The sequence below is a fragment of the Delphinus delphis genome, chromosome X (genome assembly GCF_949987515.2).
Source record: "Delphinus delphis chromosome X, mDelDel1.2, whole genome shotgun sequence".
Classification (NCBI taxonomy): domain Eukaryota; kingdom Metazoa; phylum Chordata; class Mammalia; order Artiodactyla; family Delphinidae; genus Delphinus; species Delphinus delphis.
In genome coordinates this window covers 10,019,265-10,040,288 of record NC_082704.1, presented here as the reverse complement: position 1 = coordinate 10,040,288, position 21,024 = coordinate 10,019,265, and the positions used below count along the sequence as shown (strand labels likewise).

General features: G+C 38.3%; 1 protein-coding gene and 1 non-coding gene across 3 annotated transcripts in view; one reads left to right on the top strand and one right to left on the bottom strand.

Annotated features, from left to right (window-relative positions):
- ATP11C (ATPase phospholipid transporting 11C) overlaps positions 1–21,024 on the bottom strand; it is a 169,191-nt gene that overhangs the window by 74,469 nt on the left and 73,698 nt on the right. For both annotated transcript variants that reach the window (XM_060001975.1, XM_069540323.1), the window contains exons 2-5: positions 19,525–19,644; positions 11,992–12,081; positions 11,140–11,220; positions 9,206–9,313 (exon numbers count right to left, since the gene is read on the bottom strand). In XM_060001975.1, coding sequence (XP_059857958.1) covers positions 9,206–9,313; positions 11,140–11,220; positions 11,992–12,081; positions 19,525–19,644 — 399 coding nt within the window. The remainder of the gene's footprint in view (positions 1–9,205; positions 9,314–11,139; positions 11,221–11,991; positions 12,082–19,524; positions 19,645–21,024) is intronic.
- Positions 2,033–2,105, top strand: TRNAA-CGC (transfer RNA alanine (anticodon CGC)). The gene has a single exon. It is a non-coding gene; the product is annotated as a tRNA-Ala (tRNA).

Sequence of the window (21,024 nt, the reverse complement as noted above, 5' to 3'; positions counted from 1 at the left end):
AGTTAGACAATCAACTCTAGAGTTGTTTCCACTTAGCATGTACAAAGCCACAAGAGAACATCACTATCCCTTGTCATAAATATTAGGAAAAGCCAGATAATCAACAGAATCATATTTTTTTGGAGTTCATCAGAGAGCTGAGGTTGCAGGGCAACCAAATGAACTGAATTTCAAGGGTGAAAAGTCCCTCTGAGGAGAGAGAGGAGAAATAAACTGTTTCACAATTGACGAAGCACAGGAGGAAGAGACGACTGCCATAAAAGTGCCTAGGAAGAAAATAACTAGATTTTTAACCAACTGTAAAAGGCTTGGTAGGGGCCAACGTGACCGTTTCAAACCTCTGCAAGCCTGAGAGAAAAGAGGAGACCATAAGCACATATCAGTTCTCTACAGGCATCCACTGAGTGCTCATGAGATAGCATGAGGACAGGAGGCCTAAAAGAGCCTTCCTCACTGGTACAGGCATACAGGTTGTGAATGACTGCTGTGGAGGAACAGACATAAAATATGCTACAACTGTGGACCCTTCTCTCATATGAGGTAAAAGCCATCTGTGCCTAAGAGAAAGGCAAGAAATCCTCCCGGGCACAGTCTCAATTCAGGGTAACGTAACTACTGCTAGTGGGGAGATAGAAGCAAAGCCATCTGCTGCTGGGGATGGGACAGGAAACCCCCTCATATTGAGGACCTAGCACTGATAAAAAGGAGAGTACTGAGAAAGTTCCACCCTGAGGCAAAGGTGCCTAAAACTGAGATGGAGTAGGAGAACCAAGAAACCAGTCTGTTCCCACCAGGAACCCCAAGAAAGAGCAATCTACCACTGGGGGAGAAGAATGGGCGTAGAGAGAGGCATTCACTGTGTCTCAGGAATGTAGGACCTGCTGAAAGCAGAGAATGGAACAGGGACACTGAGAAAAACCCTGTGGCAGCCCAGCATTGCAGGCATTTAAAGTCCAGTGGTGTACTGAAAGCATCAACAGCTACAGCAAAATCCAAAGCCAGCCAGCTCCTTACCAGACTGACTCAACCCCCAACACTGATGGGCTGGCTGACAGAATAGGTGTGCCCACTACAGGCCACAAATACAGGTTACCTGCCTCGGTCTCCAGCATTCTTTTACATGCACTGCCCAAAATTCAATTTAAAAAAAATGAGATGCACAAAACGAAGACAAAAATGACCTATCATCAAAAGATAAAGGTGTCAATAGGACCAGCCTCAGAAATACTCAGATTTTGGGGCTTCCCTGGTGGCGCAGTGGTTAAGAATCTGCCTGCCAATGCAGGGGACACGGGTTCGAGTCCTGGTCCGAGAAGATCCCACATGCCGCAGAGCAACTATGCCCGTGTGCCACAACTACTGAGCCTGCACTCTAGAGCCCATGAGCCACAACTGTTGAGCCCACATGCCACAACTACTGAAGCCCGCATGCCTAGAGCCTGTGCTCCACACAAGAGAAGCCACCACAATGAGAAGCCCGCGCACCGCAACTAGAGAAAGCCTGCGTGCAGCAACAAAGACCCAACGCAGCCAAAAATCAATAACTAAAATAAATTTTTAAAAAAAGAAATATTCAGATTTTGGAATTATGAAACAGGGATAGAAAAACAGCTATGATTAAGATATTAAACTATTTACTGGAAAAGGTAGACAACATACATGTGCAGATGAGGAATTTGGGCATAAATATGGAAACTCCCAAAAAAAGGCAATTGGAAAAGTTAGAAATGAAAAACATGTTATCAGAGGTAAGGATTTCCTTCAATGGGCTTATAAGCATACTGGATACAAAGGAAATAATCAGTAAACCTGAAGAAACTCTTCCAATATTTCTAATGCCAAAACCCATACTCTTTCCCTTACAAATACCTGTATTTTTCCATTGGAATTCCTCAAGGCCTGTTTCTCTCCTCTATGTTTTATGTGATTCCATCCAAATTTCTGTATCCACCTAAAACATCTCTGAGCTCCAGGCTTGACAATTCCATCTGGCTGTCTAACAGGAATCTCAAAATTAACATGGCCTGGGACTTCCCTGGTGGTCCAGTGGTTAAGACTCTGTGCTCGCAATGCAGGGGGGCCAGGATCGATCCCTGGTCAGGGAACTAGATCCCGCATGCCACAACGAAGATCCCGCGTGCCGCAATTAAGACCCAGCGTGGACAAACAAACAAACAAATAAATATTAAAAAAAAATTAACATGGCCCAAGCTGAATTCCTGATTTCCCTTCATCCCCACCTTTTCCCCCACACCTATTCTTCTCCAGCTTATTTAATAGCACCAGCATTTTAAAAAAATTAATTAATTAATTTTGGGCTGTGTTGGGTCTTCGTTGCTGCACACGGGCTTACTTTAGTTGCGTCGAGTGCGGGCTGCTTTTTCTTGTGGCGCACAGGCTTCTCATTGCAGTGGCTTCTCTTGTTGCGGAGCACAGGCTCTAGGTGCACAGGCTTCAGTAGTCGTGGCATGCGGGCTCTAGAGCTCAGGCTCAATAGTTGTGGCGCACGGGCTTAGTAGCTCTGTGGCATGTGGGATCTTCCCAGACCAGGGCTCGAACCCATGTCCCCTGCATTGGCAGGTGGATTCTTAACCACTGCGCCACCAGGGAAGCCCCTAGCACCAGCATTTTGTTTAATAGGTTTAATGCACCTAGTTGCTCAGGCCAAAATCAAGGAGGCTATCTTTATTCTATTTTGCTCTTTTTCTCCCTCCTTACATGGAATACATCAGTAAGTCCACACATTACCTCCGAAAAACATCCTGAATACATACATTTATTTTGATCACGAGACAGGAGGGACAAAGTTGTGCTTACGAGCATGGATGCCATACCCAGACTTGCTTCAATTCAAATCCCAGCTTTCCCACTTACTAGTTGTGGACAAGTTTCTTAACCACCCTATGCCTCAGTTTCATCATTTGTAAAGAGGGGATAACAAAAGTACCTATTTCATAGGACTGCTGTAAAGTAAGGATTAAATGAGTTAATAGAATGTAAAAGGGAGTGCCTGGCATATTTATGTAACATATAAATGTTAACAACTATTTTTACTGTTATTACCTCTTCTACTATCATTCTAATATAAGCTCTTATCATCATTTGCTTATACCATGTTAGTAGCCACCTAACAAGTTTCCCTCATTCTACTTTTGCTCGTGCCTCTACTGTGCTCACTCTCCAGAGTTGTCTTTTCTTAAAAAATAAGATCAAGTCACCCCCTAGCTTTGAAAAACCCTTCAAAAAATTCCCAATGCACTGAGGATACAGAATAAGTCACTCTCCTGCTTAACAAGAGTCCCCACACTTCCCAGCCAAGCAATCAAACACTTGGACACTTTTAGTTTATAGGCATCTCTTTCCACACACAAATACTCCAGAACGGGCTCAATCAAATAGCATTTCACACAACAGCAACAACTGATGTAATTCAGATTATACCTGGTTGAGGTCAGCCTCAAGGAGAAGTAGCCTGGTGAGGAAAGGTGGAAGATGGGGGTCCTTCTAAGGCAGTGGGGGGTGACAGCAAAAACAGAAAGAGGAAAGGAGAGAAAAGGAGAGTTGTGGGAGGCTTTTACTTGCTTTGCAATTTTACTTCGTGCCCTGGGAGCAACAGATTTAATGCTATGAATCATTTATGCTGCCTTTGGTTCTTATGTGAACAAAAAGCTGTGTTTCTACGACTGGTTTGGAAACTTCAGATCCTAACCACTCTAATTCATCACAAGGTCCTCCCTCTGGGATGCAGAGAACAGAGAAAAGAAAAAAGAGTGGAAGAAAGACATTTTATGTCAAACTTGGGTAACCCTCCCACTCTGTAGCCTTCCTCCCATCTATAAGAAGATGCAAGACAATTTACTTATTGCTGGGGATATGGACAACTTATGCCTGGAATTCCGGGTATTTAATAAATAATTCAGCAGTGATAATACCTGATAAACGTATAGGGAGGAGAGTATCATTTTGTATGAATTCATACCACAGCACTGAATCATTCTGGAATGGTATTTTCACCTACCTTCTTCTCTTTCTGTTCCATATATCTTGTTCCCTTTTTCTGGAGGATTTGATTTCCATTAGGTTCTATAATTTAATCCATATTCACATAGAAACATTCTTTTAAAAATAATACAAAATTGACAAACAACTTTGGAAGACTAACAAAATTAGAAGATTAACAAAATTGACAAACCCTTAGCTAGACTAAGAAAAAAAGAGAGATGCAAACAGCTAATGAAAGAGAAGACATCACAACTGATGGCAGAGAAATAAAAAGGATTATAAGAGGCTACTACAATTATATGCCAATAGATAAATACCTAGAAACATACAACCTACTAAAACTGAATCACGAAGAAATAAAAAATCTGAGTAGATCCAAAACTAATGAGAAGATTGAAGCAGGAATCAAAAACAGAAGAAAAGCCCAGGATCAGATGACTTCACTGGAGAATTCTACCAAGCATTTAAAGAAGAAATAACAATCCTTCCCAATTCTTCTAAGGAATCAAAGCGCGGGGAACAACCCCAAACTTATTCTATGAGGCCAGCATTTCCCTGATACCATCACCAGAAAAAGACAGTACAAGAAAACTACAGACCAATTTCCTCAACGAATACTGATACAAAAAATCTGAAAACACTACCAAATCAAAATCAACAGCACATTAAAATGATCATACACCATGACCAAATGGGATTTATCATTGGGATCCAAGGATAGATATATGAAGATCAATCAATGTAATGCAACACATAAACAACGTGTTGCATGATCATCTCAGTCAATGCAGAAAAGGCATTTGGTGTAATTCAACACCCTTTCATGGGCTCTCCTGGTGGTGCAGTGGTTAAGAATCTGCCTGCCAATGCAGGGGACACGGGTTCGAGCCCTGGTCCAGGAAGATCCCACATGCCGTGGAGCAACTGAGCCCGTGCGCCACTGCTATTGAGCCTGCGCTCTAGAGCCCGCGTGCCACAACTAGTGAGCCGCACACCACAACTCCTGAAGCCCCCGTGCCTAGAGCCCGTGCTCCGCAACAAGAGAAGCCTCCGTAATGAGAAGCCTGCGTACCATAACAAAGAGTAGCCACCACTTGCCGTAAAAAGAGAAAGCTGGTGCACAGCAACAAAGACCCAACGTAGCCAAAAATTTAAAAAATTAAAAAAAAAAAGTCTATACTATCCAAAGTGATCTACGACTCAATGGACTTCCTATCAAAGTGTAATGGCATTTGTTTCAGAAATAGAAAATAAAAATCCTAAAATTCATATGAAATCTCAAGGAACCCTGAGTAGCCAAAACAATCTTGAAAAGGAAGAACAAACTTGGAGGTCTCACATTCTCAGATTTCAAAACATACTACAAAGCAACAGAAATTAAGACTGGCATAAAGACAGATACATAAGCCAATGAATAGAGAACCGAGAAATAAACTCTTGCATATAGGGCCAAATGATTTTCAGCAAGGGTGGCAAGACCATTCAATAGGGAAAGGACAGTCTCTTCAACAAATGGTTTTAGAAAAAATGGGTATCTATATGCAAAAGTATTAATAGAGTTGGATTCTTACATCACATACAAAAATTAACTTGAAATGAATGAAAGACCTAAATGTGAGACCTGAACCCATTAGACTCCCAGAAGAACATGGAGAAAAAGCTTCAGGACATTGGACTTGGCAATGACTTCTTGGACATGACACCAAAAGCACAGGACAAAGATCAAAATTAGAAAATGAGAATACATGACCAAAGTAAACAATCAACAGTGAAAAGGCAACCTACAGAATAGGAGAAAATATTTGCCAATCATATATCTGATGAGGGGTTAATATCCAGAATATATAAGGAACTTCTACAACTCAACAACAAACAAATACCCTGATTAAAAAATGGGCAAAGGACTTGAACAGACATTTCTCCAAAGAAGATATATAAATAGCCAATAAGCACATGAAAAGATGCTCAACATCACTAATCATTAGGGAAGTGAAAATCCAAACCAAAACAAGATATCATTTCATACCCATCAGGATGCCCATTACCAAAAGAACAGAAAAATACAAGTGCTCAAGAGGACAGGGAGAAGTTGAAACCCTTGTGTAATCTAGACGCTAACATAAAATGGTGCATCCATTATGGAAAACAGTATGGAGGTTCCTGCACAAATTAAAAATATAATTACCATACGATCCAGAAATTCTACTTCTGGGTATGTATCTAACGTAATTCAAAGCAAGATCTTGAAAAGTTATTTGTATATCTGTGTTCACTGCAGCATTATTCACATGGCCAAGAGGTAGAAGGAAGCCAAACGTCCATCAACAGATTAACTGATAAAGAAAGTGTGGTATATACATACAATGGAGTATTTACATAGCCTTAAACAAGGGGAAATCCTGTCATATGCCACAACATAAATGAACCTTGAAGACATTATGCTAAGCGAAATAAATCAGTCACAAAAGGACAGATACTATAGTTCCCTCTCACAGGAAGTATCTCTCTAAAGTAATTCAGGTAATAGAAACAGAAAATAGAAAAGTGTGTACCAAGGGTTAGAGGTTTGCTGTACAACAATGTGAATATACTTAACACTACTGAACTGTATACTCAAAAATGGTTAAGGGCTTCTCTGCCAGAGCAGTGGTTAAGAATCCACCTGCCAGTGCAGGGGACACGGTTCGAGCCCTGGTCCAGGAAGATCCCACATGCCGCGGAGCACCTAAGCCCATGAGCCACAACTACTGAGCCTGCGGCTCTAGAGCCCACGAGCCACAACTACTTAAGCCAGTGAGCCACAACTACTTAAGCCAGTGAGCCACAACTACTGAAGCCCGTGCGCCTAGAGCCCGTGCTCCACAGCAAGAGAAGCCACCACAATGAGAAGCCCACGCGCAGCAACAAAGACCCAATGCAGCCATAAATAAATAAATATTTTAAAAAAATGGTTAAGATGGTAAATTTAGTATTATGTGTTTTTTATCCCAATAACACAATAAAATAAAAATAGATAAATAATACCTTAAGACTAGGATAAAATATTTGGAAAAGACCCATCTGATAAAGGATTGTTATCCAAAATATACTAAAAAAACCAAAAAAACTATTAAAACTCAACAATATGAAAATGAACAATCTGATAAAAAAATGGGCCAAAGACCTAATAGATACCTCATTAAAGAAGATATTCAAATGGCAAGTAAGCATATGAAAATATGTTCAACACCATATGTCATTAGGGAATTGCAAATTAAGACAAAAATGAGATACCACTATACACCCATTAGAACGGCCAAAATCCAGAACACTGACAATGAATGCTGGCCAGGATATGGAGTAACAGAACTCCCATTCACTGTTTATGGGAATGCAAAGTGGGTAGCTATGTTGGAGACAGCCTGGAAGCTTCTTATGAACTAAACATACTCTTACCATATGATCCAGTAATCACACTACTTGGCATTTACCAAAATGTACTGAAATCTTACGTCCACACAAAAACCTGCACATGGATGTTTACAGCAGTTTTATTTGTAATTGCCAAAACATGGAAGTACCCAAGATGTCCTTCAGTAAGTGAATGGATAAACAAACTGGTACATCTAGACAATGAAATATTATTTAGTGCAAAAAGAAATGAGCTATCAGCTAGTGGGAAGCAGCCGCATAGCACAGGGAGATCAACTCGGTGCTTTGTGACCACCTAGAGGGGTAGGATAGGGAGGCAGGGTGGGAGAGAGGGAGACGCAAAAGGGAAGAGATATGGGAACATATGTATATGTATAACTGATTCACTTTGTTATAAAGCAGAAAGTAACACACCATTGTAAAGCAATTATACTCCAATAAAGATGTTAAAAAAATAAAAATAATAATTTGGACAAAAAAAAAGAAATGAGCTATCAAGCCATGAAAAGACGGAGGAAACTTAAATGCATTATTACTAAGTGAAAGAAGCCAATTTGAAAAAGCTACATACTGTATGATTTTCACTACATGACACTATGAAAAAAGGCAAAACTATGGACACAGTAGAAAGAAGAAGGGTGACCCGGGTTGGAGGGAGGGATGAATAGGCAGAGCACAAAGGATGGTTAGGGCAGTGAAATGATTCTGTATGATACTATAGTGTATAGGTCATTATACGTTTGTTCAGACTCACTGAATATGTAACACCAAGAGTGAACCCTAATCTAAACTATGGACTTTGGGTTATAATGATGTGCCACTGGAGGTTCACTGATTATAACAAATATGCCACTCTGGTGAGGGATAATGATTATGAGGAAGGTTGCACCTGTGTGGAGAAAGGGGTGTATGTCAACTCCATAATTTCTGTTCAATTTTGCTGTGAACTTAAAACTGCTCTAAAAAGTAAACCTTACTATTAATTAAAATAAAACCTGTTGGGAACAAAAAATATTATTTGATGTGGACAAGCCTAAAATTTTATCGACAGGACTCTTATTGGGTAATATGAAACAATGATTAATTTGGATAAAAAATTAAATTGCCTGAGATATTAAAAAATAACAATACCTTAGAACTATCATACGTTGCTGGTGGAATATAAAATGGTATATAGCTGCTGTGGAAAACAGTTTGGTGGTTCATGGAAACGTTAACCATAGAGTCACCGCATGACCTAGCAATTCTACTCCTACGTATATACCCAAAATAATGGAAAACAGGTGTTCAAACAAAAACTTGTACATGAATATTCATACTACCAATATTCCTAATAGCCAAAAGGTAGAAAAAACCTAAAATGTCCATCAACTGATGAATGGATAGACAAAATATGGTATAGCTATATGATGGAGTATTATTCAATCATCAAAAGGAATGAAGTACGGATACAACATGAATGAACCTCAAGAACATAACAATAAGTGACAGAAGCCAGACATAAAGGCCACATAGTGTATGATTCCATTTATATGAAATATCTAGAATATGTAAACCCACAGAGACAGAAAGGAGATTAGTGGTTGCCAGGGCCTGGGTGAGGGAGGAATGCAGCATGACTACTTAATGGCTATGGGGGTTTCCCTTTCCGGGTGGTGAAAATGTTCTGGAACTAGACAGTATTGATGGTTGCACAGAACTGTGAATGTACGAAATGCCATTGAATTGTACATTTTAAAATGATGTGTTCTTACTGTAATTTTAAAAAAGAATGAACTACAAAACTTAATACCTTGATTTTTTCACTCTCTTTTCTCACTCGCTTTGCATTTTCAATAATGTAAACAGTGCTCTTGTTGACTTCATTGTCAGCTCTGTGCCTCAGCCAATCCTCATATCCCTAGAAGGATAAAAGTAAGGACATAATCAAGCTCACATAATGAAGTAAAATTGTTAATAAATTTCTATAACCCCCTCTATGAGTCACCAGCAGGTATTTATACTTACAGTATTAATTTCAACTCAGAATGCTACAGAGACAACACTGTAAATTTTTGCAGCAAAAACTAAGATATGCTTTCAAAATATCCCTTATAGCTTTATTGCGTTAAAAGGTTCCTGAATTATATAGGTAAGTATTAATAAAAACACAGGCATTCTTCAATTGTGAAGGATATGATTTATTTTTCTAATTCTGCTCTTATTCAAGTTAATGTTAATTTTTTCTACTCTTTAATTTGAAAAAAGTTTTATTTTCTTATAGAGCGAATCACTTAAATATGTTCTTGTATAGTAGACCGCTGGAGTGATCATCTCTGAGGAAATATAATTCCTCCTCAGGGACAGAGAATAGAAAAGGCAAGGAGGATTATTTTGGAACAGTATCTATCTAAAACTGTTGTTTTAGAGAACGACGGTTAAACTTCTCCACTGACTTGGTGACCAAAAAAAATACAAATTGTTGTTCATTTTTTAGAGTTAGAAGTAATCAGAGTTCATTTTCCTTTGGGCTTCCTTTGGTCTAGAGTAAATTTAAGCCAAATGAACTACGGATGGAGGGCGTTCATTTGTTTTAGCATGATCTCCTTCTTTTTTTACATCACTTTGCTTTCTTTCTTTATAATAATGAGTGTACCTTTTCAAATCTAACTGTGTGAAAAATCTCTTGATCGCCTTCCCCTTTTTTTCTCAGCTGCTATATGTTCATTCCTCTTCTGTCCTTCTTTATGGCAATGCTAGGCTATCACTTCATATGGTACTTTCTGTGATGTCAGTGAGGAAAGAAAGGCCCCAACATGAACTAGTACTGGGAGTAAACTGAATCAGTAAGAGCTTTTGAAAACCATACAGGCTATTCTTGGAACCAGCAATTCTATGATGTTAAAGAAAATAATCCTAATAGCCTAAGGAAATAACATTCCAAAAGTCTTTATATAGCAACCAAACACTTAATAAAATATTCTTGCAGTTCCTGGTAAGCAAGATAGAAGACCAGATAAACCCAAGAGGAAAGATAACCATGTTCCCAATATTGTTAAGCAAACAGTTTGGAAGTTTTGGGGGATACTTTTTGAAGTACTTTTGGTAAGTACTGTCTAAAAGTATCCTTGTCATCTGTCAGGTCCTATGGACTCTCCGATTACATGATAAACATTGCTAACCCACCCCTTCACCTCCAGCTTCCTGTTTCCATTTTCTATTTCATCTGGAATTTTTCAAAGGCACTAACATAAACTGTGGCAGGTATGAACTTTGACAAGAAACAAGAATAAAAGTCTCTTCTACCCATGACCCCCTTCAGCAGCATCAGGAAAGACAACAAAATTAAAGTAAGAAACTCAAGTATGCTCTTGAGTTCTTTGCTATAGGCAGCAATTTAAAAAGTCCACAAGAATGGGAATTTTTCAGACAGATATAGCACAATGAAAAATGTAATGCACATTAAAAATTCACCTCTCACCTCCCCACTGAGCTGCACCTTCTACTTGCTCTCCTTTTAGGGTTATATTCCCCCGCCACACACACACACACACAAATAGGAAGAAAGGAGCAAAGAAATTAAAGATGCACCTTACAATAATTTTCATGTGTTTTCAATAAAAACCAAATATAAACTAAATTCATCAAGGATACCCACCCAATATAAATGTGAAAAAGAACCTTTGACAATGAAATTCAAATCAGACAGGACTGAAATGCAAGTACAATTGTAAACTAGAAATTTACCTGTTTGATGGCTGTAACAGTTATAACAAAGAAAAGTGGAAGTCCACTGGTAACTGGGCTAGTTGGTGTGTCTACTGTGACCTAGGTAAAGAAATTAAATTGAAAGTAAAATGAAAATAAGTCATTAACTCATATGCAGCACTTACATGCTACAAACATTTCAGACAGAAATGCAGACAAAACACATTCCGGTAGCAGGGTGAATGTTAACTTTCATTAAAACAAAAGCAATCCACATAGCTGTAAGTTTAAGAAAATAGTTCTAAATTTAGGCTTAGTTTTCATCCCAGCTTGAACTAACCCCTTGACTGAAATACATCCATTCATTTACCATCTATTTGTTGAGCACCATTCTGTCAGCCTCTGTGCTATGACCAGCCAGGATGTAGAGATGCTGCTTTATTTTAAACAAGATGGAGAAAAGTCCCTGCCCTCACAGAACTGGCAGCTTACAGTGAAAACCAGATATTAAAACAAGTGAGACACTGAGATTTGAAGAGTAAATAGAAGTCAACTAGATGGAAGGGAGGGCCTTCCAGGTGCAGTGAAGGGTGTATAGAAAGTCTCTATGGTAGGAGGGCATGTGGCACCTGTAAGAAAATAAAGGAAGCCAGCGGCAAGAGAGCATGTGGTATGAGATGCAGACTAGTCTAGATGCTTTACTAGAGTTTTCTAGTAAAAGAGCTACTTTAGAAATATGTAAAATCACATATATCTTAAAATATAATATTAGTACTTCAACAAGTCTTATTATAATAAGCCCTGAAACAACTTTTTAATTACAGGGCATTTTAAGGTTAGAAATGGATTGAAACTTGGTTAAGGAAATTAAGTTTCTAATGGAGCTCTTACCTGTACAAGGAAAATGATGAGAAAATAAAAATTTGCAATTCTTCTAAACTGTTCAAACAGATTCTTTGGGAGGAAATTCCAAAGTGTATACTGTAAGGGGAGAAGAAAAAAAAGATTATTAGAAAGGAAACTTGAAAAATATTAATAATAATGACTCATGATTCCAAATTATCACAACACTTTGAAAGCATGTTAAAACCCAAACCTCAAACATATGAATAAGCGTGTACTTAGAGGTAGAGTATATAAACATTCTTTTCAGGAGTGAAGTTTTCACTTGGAGCATTCCAACTGGGCCATCTAGTCCCACAGCTTTGCTTTCCCCGACCCGATCTAAATTATGTTCCCCGTTATCTGCTCTCATATCATCCTATACTTCCCTGATAACACTCGTTTCAGTGAATAATTATATGTGTGCATAATTTAATTAAAGTTCCTCCCTCAATAGGCAATGAGATCTGTAAGGGCAGACCTCATCTGTCTTTTTATTACTTTTTCTCCAACACCTAGCACAATGCCTGACATAAAGTAGACAATAAATTAGTTGGATGAGTGAATGTACTAATTTAATTAATTCCTTTGGCTGAGCTAACCTCTGGAATCTTGATCATCATCACAAGTATAATTCTGTCCCTATCACCGCTTCCCACCTCTGTGACAGCTGAGGTGTACACATAACCTTGGGTCATAGAGGGCTTTCATTTTAATCAACAACGCACCACCCTGCGCTTTGTTAACTGGTAATAGGTAAAGGTTTCAACGCTAAATTGTACACGGGCAGGTGGAGAAAACTCTTGGGCCAACTGTCAAATCACAAAGACCTTCTTTCTCACTGATACCTTAAGCTCAAGGACTAGGTAATTTTAAAATCACCAGAAGTTGGATTTTCTAGATGTCTTAATAAAGAAGACCAGAAACCAGAAAGAAAGAAATGTTTCTTTTTTTTTTTTTTTTTTTTTTTTTTTTTTTTTTGCGGTACGCGGGCCTCTCACTGCTGCGGCCTCTCCCGTTGCGGAGCACAGGCTCCGGACACGCAGGCTCAGCGGCCACGGCTCACGGGCCCAGCCGCTCCGCAGCATGTGGGATCCTCCCGGACCGGGGCACGAACCCGTGTCCCCTGCATCGGCAGGTGGACTCTCAACCACTGCGCCACCAGGGAAGCCCAAGAAATGTTTCTTAATCTAAAGATCTAAATTTATACTTGAATGGTCTCCATATGTGAGAAAATGTCCATTATATTAGGTGGGGTGACTGAAAAAGCCAAAGTTGTAGAGCATGATACGACAGATGGGGATTTACTACTAACCTCTCTTTAAAAGGTGTATGGGCTCAAGGTTCCGCTAACCTAGAAGGTTCTTCCCCCAGCGTTCACAGAAGTGCCTCAGGGAAGCCCATTCAAAATGAAGTGCATAATCGTGTGTGGATGTGTATCACTTGGGAGAAGAGAGTCCACAGTTTTCAGGTTCCCAAGGCAGCTTGTGACCAAAAATAAAAGGGATCAAAACCACAGATCCAGTCACTCTGAAGCTGCCGTAGTTCAGATCAGCACTTAACTGTCCCGATAACTGAAGGTTAACTTTCTAAAACAACAAACTAAACTCCAACAACAGGCTAACAGCTGAGCTTCTAGCTTGTTGACCTTCTGTTCCTTAAGTAAAGGGTTTTTAATTAAACAAACAAACATTAGGGACTGTTAGAATCCTCCGTGGGGTGTTAACACATTGAAAGGGAACATGTTTTGTTGCTGCTTCCAGGCCCCCACTGTTTGTTTACCTGTGTTTCACTAAATGAACTGCTTCCTTGAGGAACTCTGGTTATTCTCTTTATAGGAAACTACTGCAACACGCCCTCTTCTTTCCTATATCAGGTCATGAACTGCTAAGAGGTCAGGGAGCATATCATACACATCATAAGATCACTTCCCTTCTGTGCCTACAACAGTGTTCAGCATGTAGAAGGCATAAAAGAAATTTTGATTAAAACCTGTGTTTTGGCTATTTCCTCCACTGCTCTAACTAAAAAGCAAATTCAACTTCTCATCTCTTTATTATAATACAAATGCAATATAGCATACATTATTTCAATGCAGTTTTCTAGTAAAACTAGAACTAGATTATGCTCACAAGAGTCACCCCACTTGGTGTGCAGTGCATTTCAGTTCAATTCAGCAAGCACCTACTGTGTGCCAGGCAGTGGCCCAGATAACAAAGATTTTAGCAGGTACATTAAAGATCAAGATATGGCTTTTCTACCCAGAAGGAATTTATGTTATAGCCAAAAAGACAATCATGTATTCACTCAATTTAATGTGGTAAATGTCATAAAACTAGCATGAGCAAAATGCTATGGGGATACAGTAGAAGTTGTGATTTTTTTCCTACCCAAGAGAAGCTTGAGAAGGCTTCAAAGAGCAGGTGACTTCTGAACTGAGCCTTGAAAGATTAGAGGGAGTTTATGTGGTAAAGAACCCAGTGCAAGAAGGCACAGAGCCATGTAAAAGGAGATTGAATCCATGATGCTCTCTCTGTCCCTCAAATCTAGTTCTCTTTCAGGATGTCCTATTTCAGTGAATGAAAAGAACATCCACTTAGCCATGTTATTCAGATACTTGGAAGACACCTTTAACCACCGGTTACAAGAAATTCCTTACCAGTCCTGCCATTTTTGCTTCCTATATATCTCTGGGACATCTTTCCGTATTTGCTACCACCGCTGTCCAAGCCATCATCTCTTACCTGGATTACTGCACTGGCCTCCTAAATGGACTCCTTGCCTCCACTTTTGTTCCCTTCCATTCCATTTTCCACAAAGCAATGAGAATGACCTTTTCAAAATGTGGTTCTGTTCACATGACCTCTCCCTGCCTAAAAGCTTCATTTATTTCCCACTGTTTGTGAGATAAAGAATGAACTTTAGTCTAGATGTAGACTAAGAAAAGAGTTTTCTAATTAAAACTGAAATTGAATTAAAGCCACATTAATACCAAGTTATTCAAATTGCCTTGTTTACCTAAAAAGTGGACTCTCAGACTTAGTCAGTTGCTACAAACCAAAAACAATGTTAACTCACAGGAATAATATGTTTACAGCATTTGTTTCATACACAATGATGAAAATGGAGATTTTTTTGGGTCATAAGTCAGTTCTTGCTCAGAGAAGTCAGTAAGTGGATTTCTATACTATCTTAATGTGCAACCATAAACTTAAAAAGCAACCGTGACATTCAGAACATGTTTTAAAAGTTTCTCCAGAAAAATGCCAGCTTTCCAAGTATATGCAATGCATTTTTCATCTTCTCTATAGTGAATTAAATAATTGGTACACAAATGTGGCCTCTGATGTGAAAAAACTGTGGGTCACCCCCTCGCACATCTATCACCTAATTTAATTTAAAATCAAAACCATATAACTTTGATAAATAACTTTCCTAATTTAAAGGAGGGAGTAGGAAATGAACCTCAGTTTTGAAAGTCTATTAAATTGAAAAATTTAAACCAAAGGAGGCCTTAGAACATTACTTGTTTGTACCCAAAGTCCAAACATTTTCCAATTTAGCCTTAAAAATGCTGATGTGGAAGCTAAAGCTCCAAATAACTTGTTCTAATATTTCTGTGTATCACGAGAAAACAGGGGAGCAGCTAAAAAACGAAGTAGTAACTATTGAAAAGAACAAAGTTAACAACCAGTTGCGAAGGGGCTAGCAGAAGGAGCACTGACTTTTCTAACTACTGGGATTTGGATGTGATGGAACAAAATCACTAAACTTGAAGATTAGTTGTAAATAAGCACCCGGTTGTAAATAAGCAGAGCTGTAGCTTGAATAACTGTTCACTTTGCTAAATGACTGTATCCACTTTATTATCAACTCTCCTTGATGTAGGCATTAAATTCAATTTTGAGCATCACAGCAGTCTACTTCCATTTTCATTACCAATGTCAAGCAGAACTTTCTCATTTTTAAAGTATCACTCTTTCTACCATAAATTTAGAACAGCAAAAGGAGTTACCAAGACAGTACTGCATTAGGATTTTAGCTAAAAAGTCACCTTCAGGGAGTTCGATAAGATGCAAAGCCATGTCTAATAAATTCTACTGAAGGTTCTGACTTTTAAAATGAGGGAAAATGCTAGTGTAATTTTAGGCTTGAAACTTTAAGACATTCTTTCACATAGGAGTAAGTTTAACCTTGGGCATAGCTTCAAAGAGTCAGGTGGAGCTCCCTGATTCTTATCTCACTGAAGGGGCCTTCAAGATGAGGCTCAGGATTTTTAAAGGAAAAAAAAATGTAGAACAGAGAAATGTGATGGAAGCTAAAGATCTTAAAGATCTAGCTCCTTTTGCTACAGAAGGGGATTTCCAAGTTTTGTACCAGCCATAAAATTCTGATGATTCCCAAAGTCCCTGCAGAGTGTTCTAAAGTAGGAAGGCCAAAGAGAGCAAGTTTTTCTAAAGAAAGTGTTTGTGTTTCCAAAAGAAGAAAAGGACACTCATTTTATAAGTAAATTAAAACAAATTTTTATCAAAGTGTTTATCTTCAGTGTTTCTTGTATTAACAGGACTTATTCCCAATGACATTACATTACTGATGTCATTTGTAGACAAACAAACAAAAAGCACCCAATTAAGAGAAAGTTATTTTTATTACTGAATGGTTTAGAAAGGAAATCAACACTTGCTACATAGTTGGAAGGCAGCTAACATATTCTATAAATTACACATTTCCTCAATTAAAAGATTCTGGTGCAAATACAATCAGCCAAAAGGCAATGTGAGGAAGAGAAAGTCAAATTATGAAACTCTTTTTCTCTCCAGACTGAAGGCCTCTTTTCAAGAGAGATCACTCCACTCATTTGAACACAGGAGACTGAGGAAATCAATAGTACTGCTCAGGACTGCAGTAATAATAATAATAATCACAGAAACATAAATAACAATAGCAGCTACCATCTACTGAGTTGTTACTACATCACGCCAAGCACAGTGCTTAAATGCTTTCTGTGGATTACTTTACTTCAGTCTAATCACAATCCTATGAGCTAAGTAGTTAATACCCACATTTTACAGATAAGAAAATTGGGACACAGGAAGGTTATATGACTCACTTTAACTTCAAACCCAGGTCTTCTGTCTGTAAGGGTGAAGCTCTTTACCACTACACTATACGCTGTTTTCTTGTAACTATTCATTGTACTAAAATTTCATTCTTTTTGTGAAGTTAGTATACTGTCAATTCCTCTTTTTCTGCTCTAGATCTGTTATGAAAAATAGATCAGTTAATGAGCAGTTAACTAGACAAACTGTAAATATAAAATATTTACAGAGAAAAAAGAGATGTGTTAGTCAATCAATGTAGAAATGTTCACTTCTTTATTCTGGTTTCTAAAACACATACATATATACTGTATATGCAGATCTGTTTAGAAATAATTTATATTTGCCCATGAATTCCCAACTATTTAAAAAAATATCCTATTGCATTGTTTTGCGTATTGGCAAAACTGAAGTTAAACAAAATATGAAAAATATTCTATTCCATTAAATATTCTATTAAACAAAAAGAGTTGAGAATTAACTGAGTCTTCTACGTTCTTTTAATATGTAAAAATTCATGGTATATTAAAACAAATCAATTATCACTAGGTTCAGTGAAAAGTCACTTTACTATCGGTGTGTCACTTTATCATCTTCCCCATAAAACACTATAGGAAACAATAATCCCCTAGAAAGTATTTTATATTTCACTTGATACAAAAGGAGAGAGAAAACTGTGGGAGGAGCCCAAATTGCAAAACGATGTGAAAACAGCTCTTTATTCAGAGCCACTAGACCTTATAAAGCAGTTTTGACCCTGGCTTTATCACTAACTCTGCTTCGTGACCATGTCACTAACTTAATTTCTGTGGGTTGGCTTTCTCCATCTGTAAAATCAGCGAGTTGAACAAGAGGATCTCCTATGATGTTTCAGTTCTATAAGTCTATAATTCTGAGCCAAAGGACTACTATTGATTGTTTTCTTGAATACTATAGGGTGAGTCACAATTTTCAGTGAAAGAACTATTCACTATCTTGGGCACAGGTATGGAAACTTCTAGCTGAGGATAAATTTCTGCCATAAGGTTAAAGATTAACAGGAAACAGACATTTTATCCAAATACACTCAGAGTGTTCTATAGCCCAATAGATCTGCTCATTAGGCAATATAGTTTTCATTCATTCTGTCCGCATTTTACATGTTACTCTCCCAGCTAAGCATAATCTGTCTGTATTTTGTTAACATCTTTATTGGAGTATAATTTTTTACAATGGTGTGTTAGTTTCTGCTGTATAACAAAGTGAATCAGCTATACATATATCCCCATATCCCCTCCCTCTTGTGTCTCCCTTCCACCCTCCCTAACCCACCCCTCTAGGTGGTCACAAAGCACCGAGCTGATCTCCCTGTGCTATGAGGCTGCTTCCCACTAGCTATCTATTTTACATTTGGTAGTGTATATATGCCCATGCCACTCTCTCACTTCGTCCCAGTTTACCCTTCCCCCTCCCCGTGTCTGTATTATATCACTACCCAAAGAGAAATCACATGTACATTTGAAAACCAAAATGTTAAGTTTGCAAAGGAAGGGCATAATTTTGTGTTTCAGGTCCTCAGTGTTTGCCAACATTCAGTGAACCAACCGTCAGCAACATGTGAGATCTACCTTACATTAGGAAGTGAGGAAAATTATCAAGATCTGTGCCATACTATAAGAGACAGCAGTGGACCAGCAATCTAGCACCTAGCACCTAACCTAGTCAGTCAAAGGTAAAGATAAGCAAACTAACACTTGTAGAATGATGACTACTGGATACTAGGATCTGCAAAGAACGCTATCACATAAGCTCTATTTCACTAATGAGGACATTCAGACTGAGAGATTAATTTGGCCAAAGTCGCACAGCTAGTAAATGATCAGGCCAGGATTTAAACAGGTCTTCAGACTTTCAGGCCACTCCTTTTAGTATTACACAGTGCTAAAGTAAGATGATTATTCAAATGGTAATACAGCTACAGTGACTGAACCCTTAACTGTTTAAGCAGTGTACAGAACAGAATGTACCCATTAGGACCCAGGAGTGTACTTGAGAAGCTCTGCAATGGAATAGAAAGAGACACAAATGTCATTCTAAGATAACACCCTCCAGAAGAATGTAAATTATTTACAACCCAGTCCGTCCACTTAAGGGCAATTCAGAAAGCTCTGGGCAAGTAAATAATTCCACGTTTAGCACACTTCAAGACTTAAAGTCATACATATAATCAACAGGCAATGTGAATCATAGTGGAGGGCAAGTAAATGATCTTTCAGCTGTAACAAGACAAAGTGATGCTTTTAAAAAAACTGCCTTTTGGTGGAATAATTACCACAGTTCGTCTATGATTGGTATAAGTGCACATCCAGGTATACATATATAAATGTACCAGCTTCCAGCAAATATAAAAATAAGTTTTATCTGGCTCACTATATGAACATCTATTGAGTTAAAAAAAACTTACCTTAGATGAGACTATTCTATTATCACAAAATTTTTGTGCAATGTATGCTTCTGTTTCTGAAACTGGATGATTGCCAACAAATACTGTGCGTGTACCAACTCGTTTCTCTTCTCCAGCACACTGACCAAGAGAAAGAGGAAAAGTCAGTTTTTCATCACATTTCTCCATGCTTCTACCAAGCTCAGAATTCTTGTCTTAACATGTTTGGCTATTGTCTAGAGAGAGAGAGTAGTAGGGGGAGAGGAGAAAACCTTGTTAGGAAATTCAAACTCCACTAAGCTCTTAGTTGCTGACTTAGTGAAGATTATTAGTAAAAGTTTTGTTTGAGCCAACTGCTCTGAGGCCAACATTGCAATTCTAAATGTTTAAATTGAAGTAAGTATCCTAGAGAAACAGTATTTTTACTGCCAATCATTTTTCTTTCATCCACACAGTCTCAACCATCACTATCACAGCAACATACTAACTTAGGAAAGGTCAGATTGGGAATATTTATTTTATTATACAACAACTATTGAGGACAACCTTTGTCAATTTCCTTACTAGACAGCAGAATGCTCTAAACACAAAATAATTGCTTATAAATACACAGGAATATATTGAATAGAATGGCTGCCTCTCTTAATGGAATGATCAACTATTTCTACAAAGAAAAGTTGTAATTGTTTGGCTTTACAAGGAAAGACATTCTTTTGTGATCTCTCAGAGCCTACTGTCAAAAAGTCCCATTTCAGGGCTTCCCTGGTGGCGCAGTGGTTGAGAGTCCAGCTGCCGATGCAGGGGACACGGGTTCGTGCCCCGGTTCGGGAGGATCCCGCATGCCGTACAGCGGCTGGGCCCGTGAGCCATGGCCGCTGAGCCTGCGCGTCCGGAGCCTGTGCTCCGCAACGGGAGAGGCCACAGCAGTGAGAGGCCTGCGTACCGCAAAAAAAAAAAAAAAAAAAAAAAAAGGTCCCATTTCACACAATACAGCTCTAATGCCCCTTTTATATTTTTAAAAAAGAGGTTCATTGAATCTAGAAGTCGCAAGGTTGAGCTCCATTTTTACCTCACCCTTTTATTTCACTGAGGCTTCACTTTCCTTATTTTAAATCAGGATAATATACCTTCTTATATAAATCTGGGATAGTCTCTTTTGATGGTACTATTTTATGTTTGAGACAACCATTTTTTTAAGTAAAAAGTATGATAAAAACCAATATCCACTTACATATTTCCATTATTTTTTTAAAAAAAGATAACTATAATTTCCAACCTAAAATGTTTTAAAGTATGTAGCCACAAAGATTTCCCTTCAATTATCTATTTAAAGGTCAAAGACATAACTCTCTACTCCCAAAATAATCATTTTAAGCAAGACTACTTAGAGGTTGCAAAGTTCTCCAAATGTCTATGCTTGGATGTATTCCAGTCTGAATTTTTGTACCTCACATAGATATAGGGAAAATAATTTTTCAGATTAAAAGAACAAGAATTACCCTAAAATACAGATAAGACCTC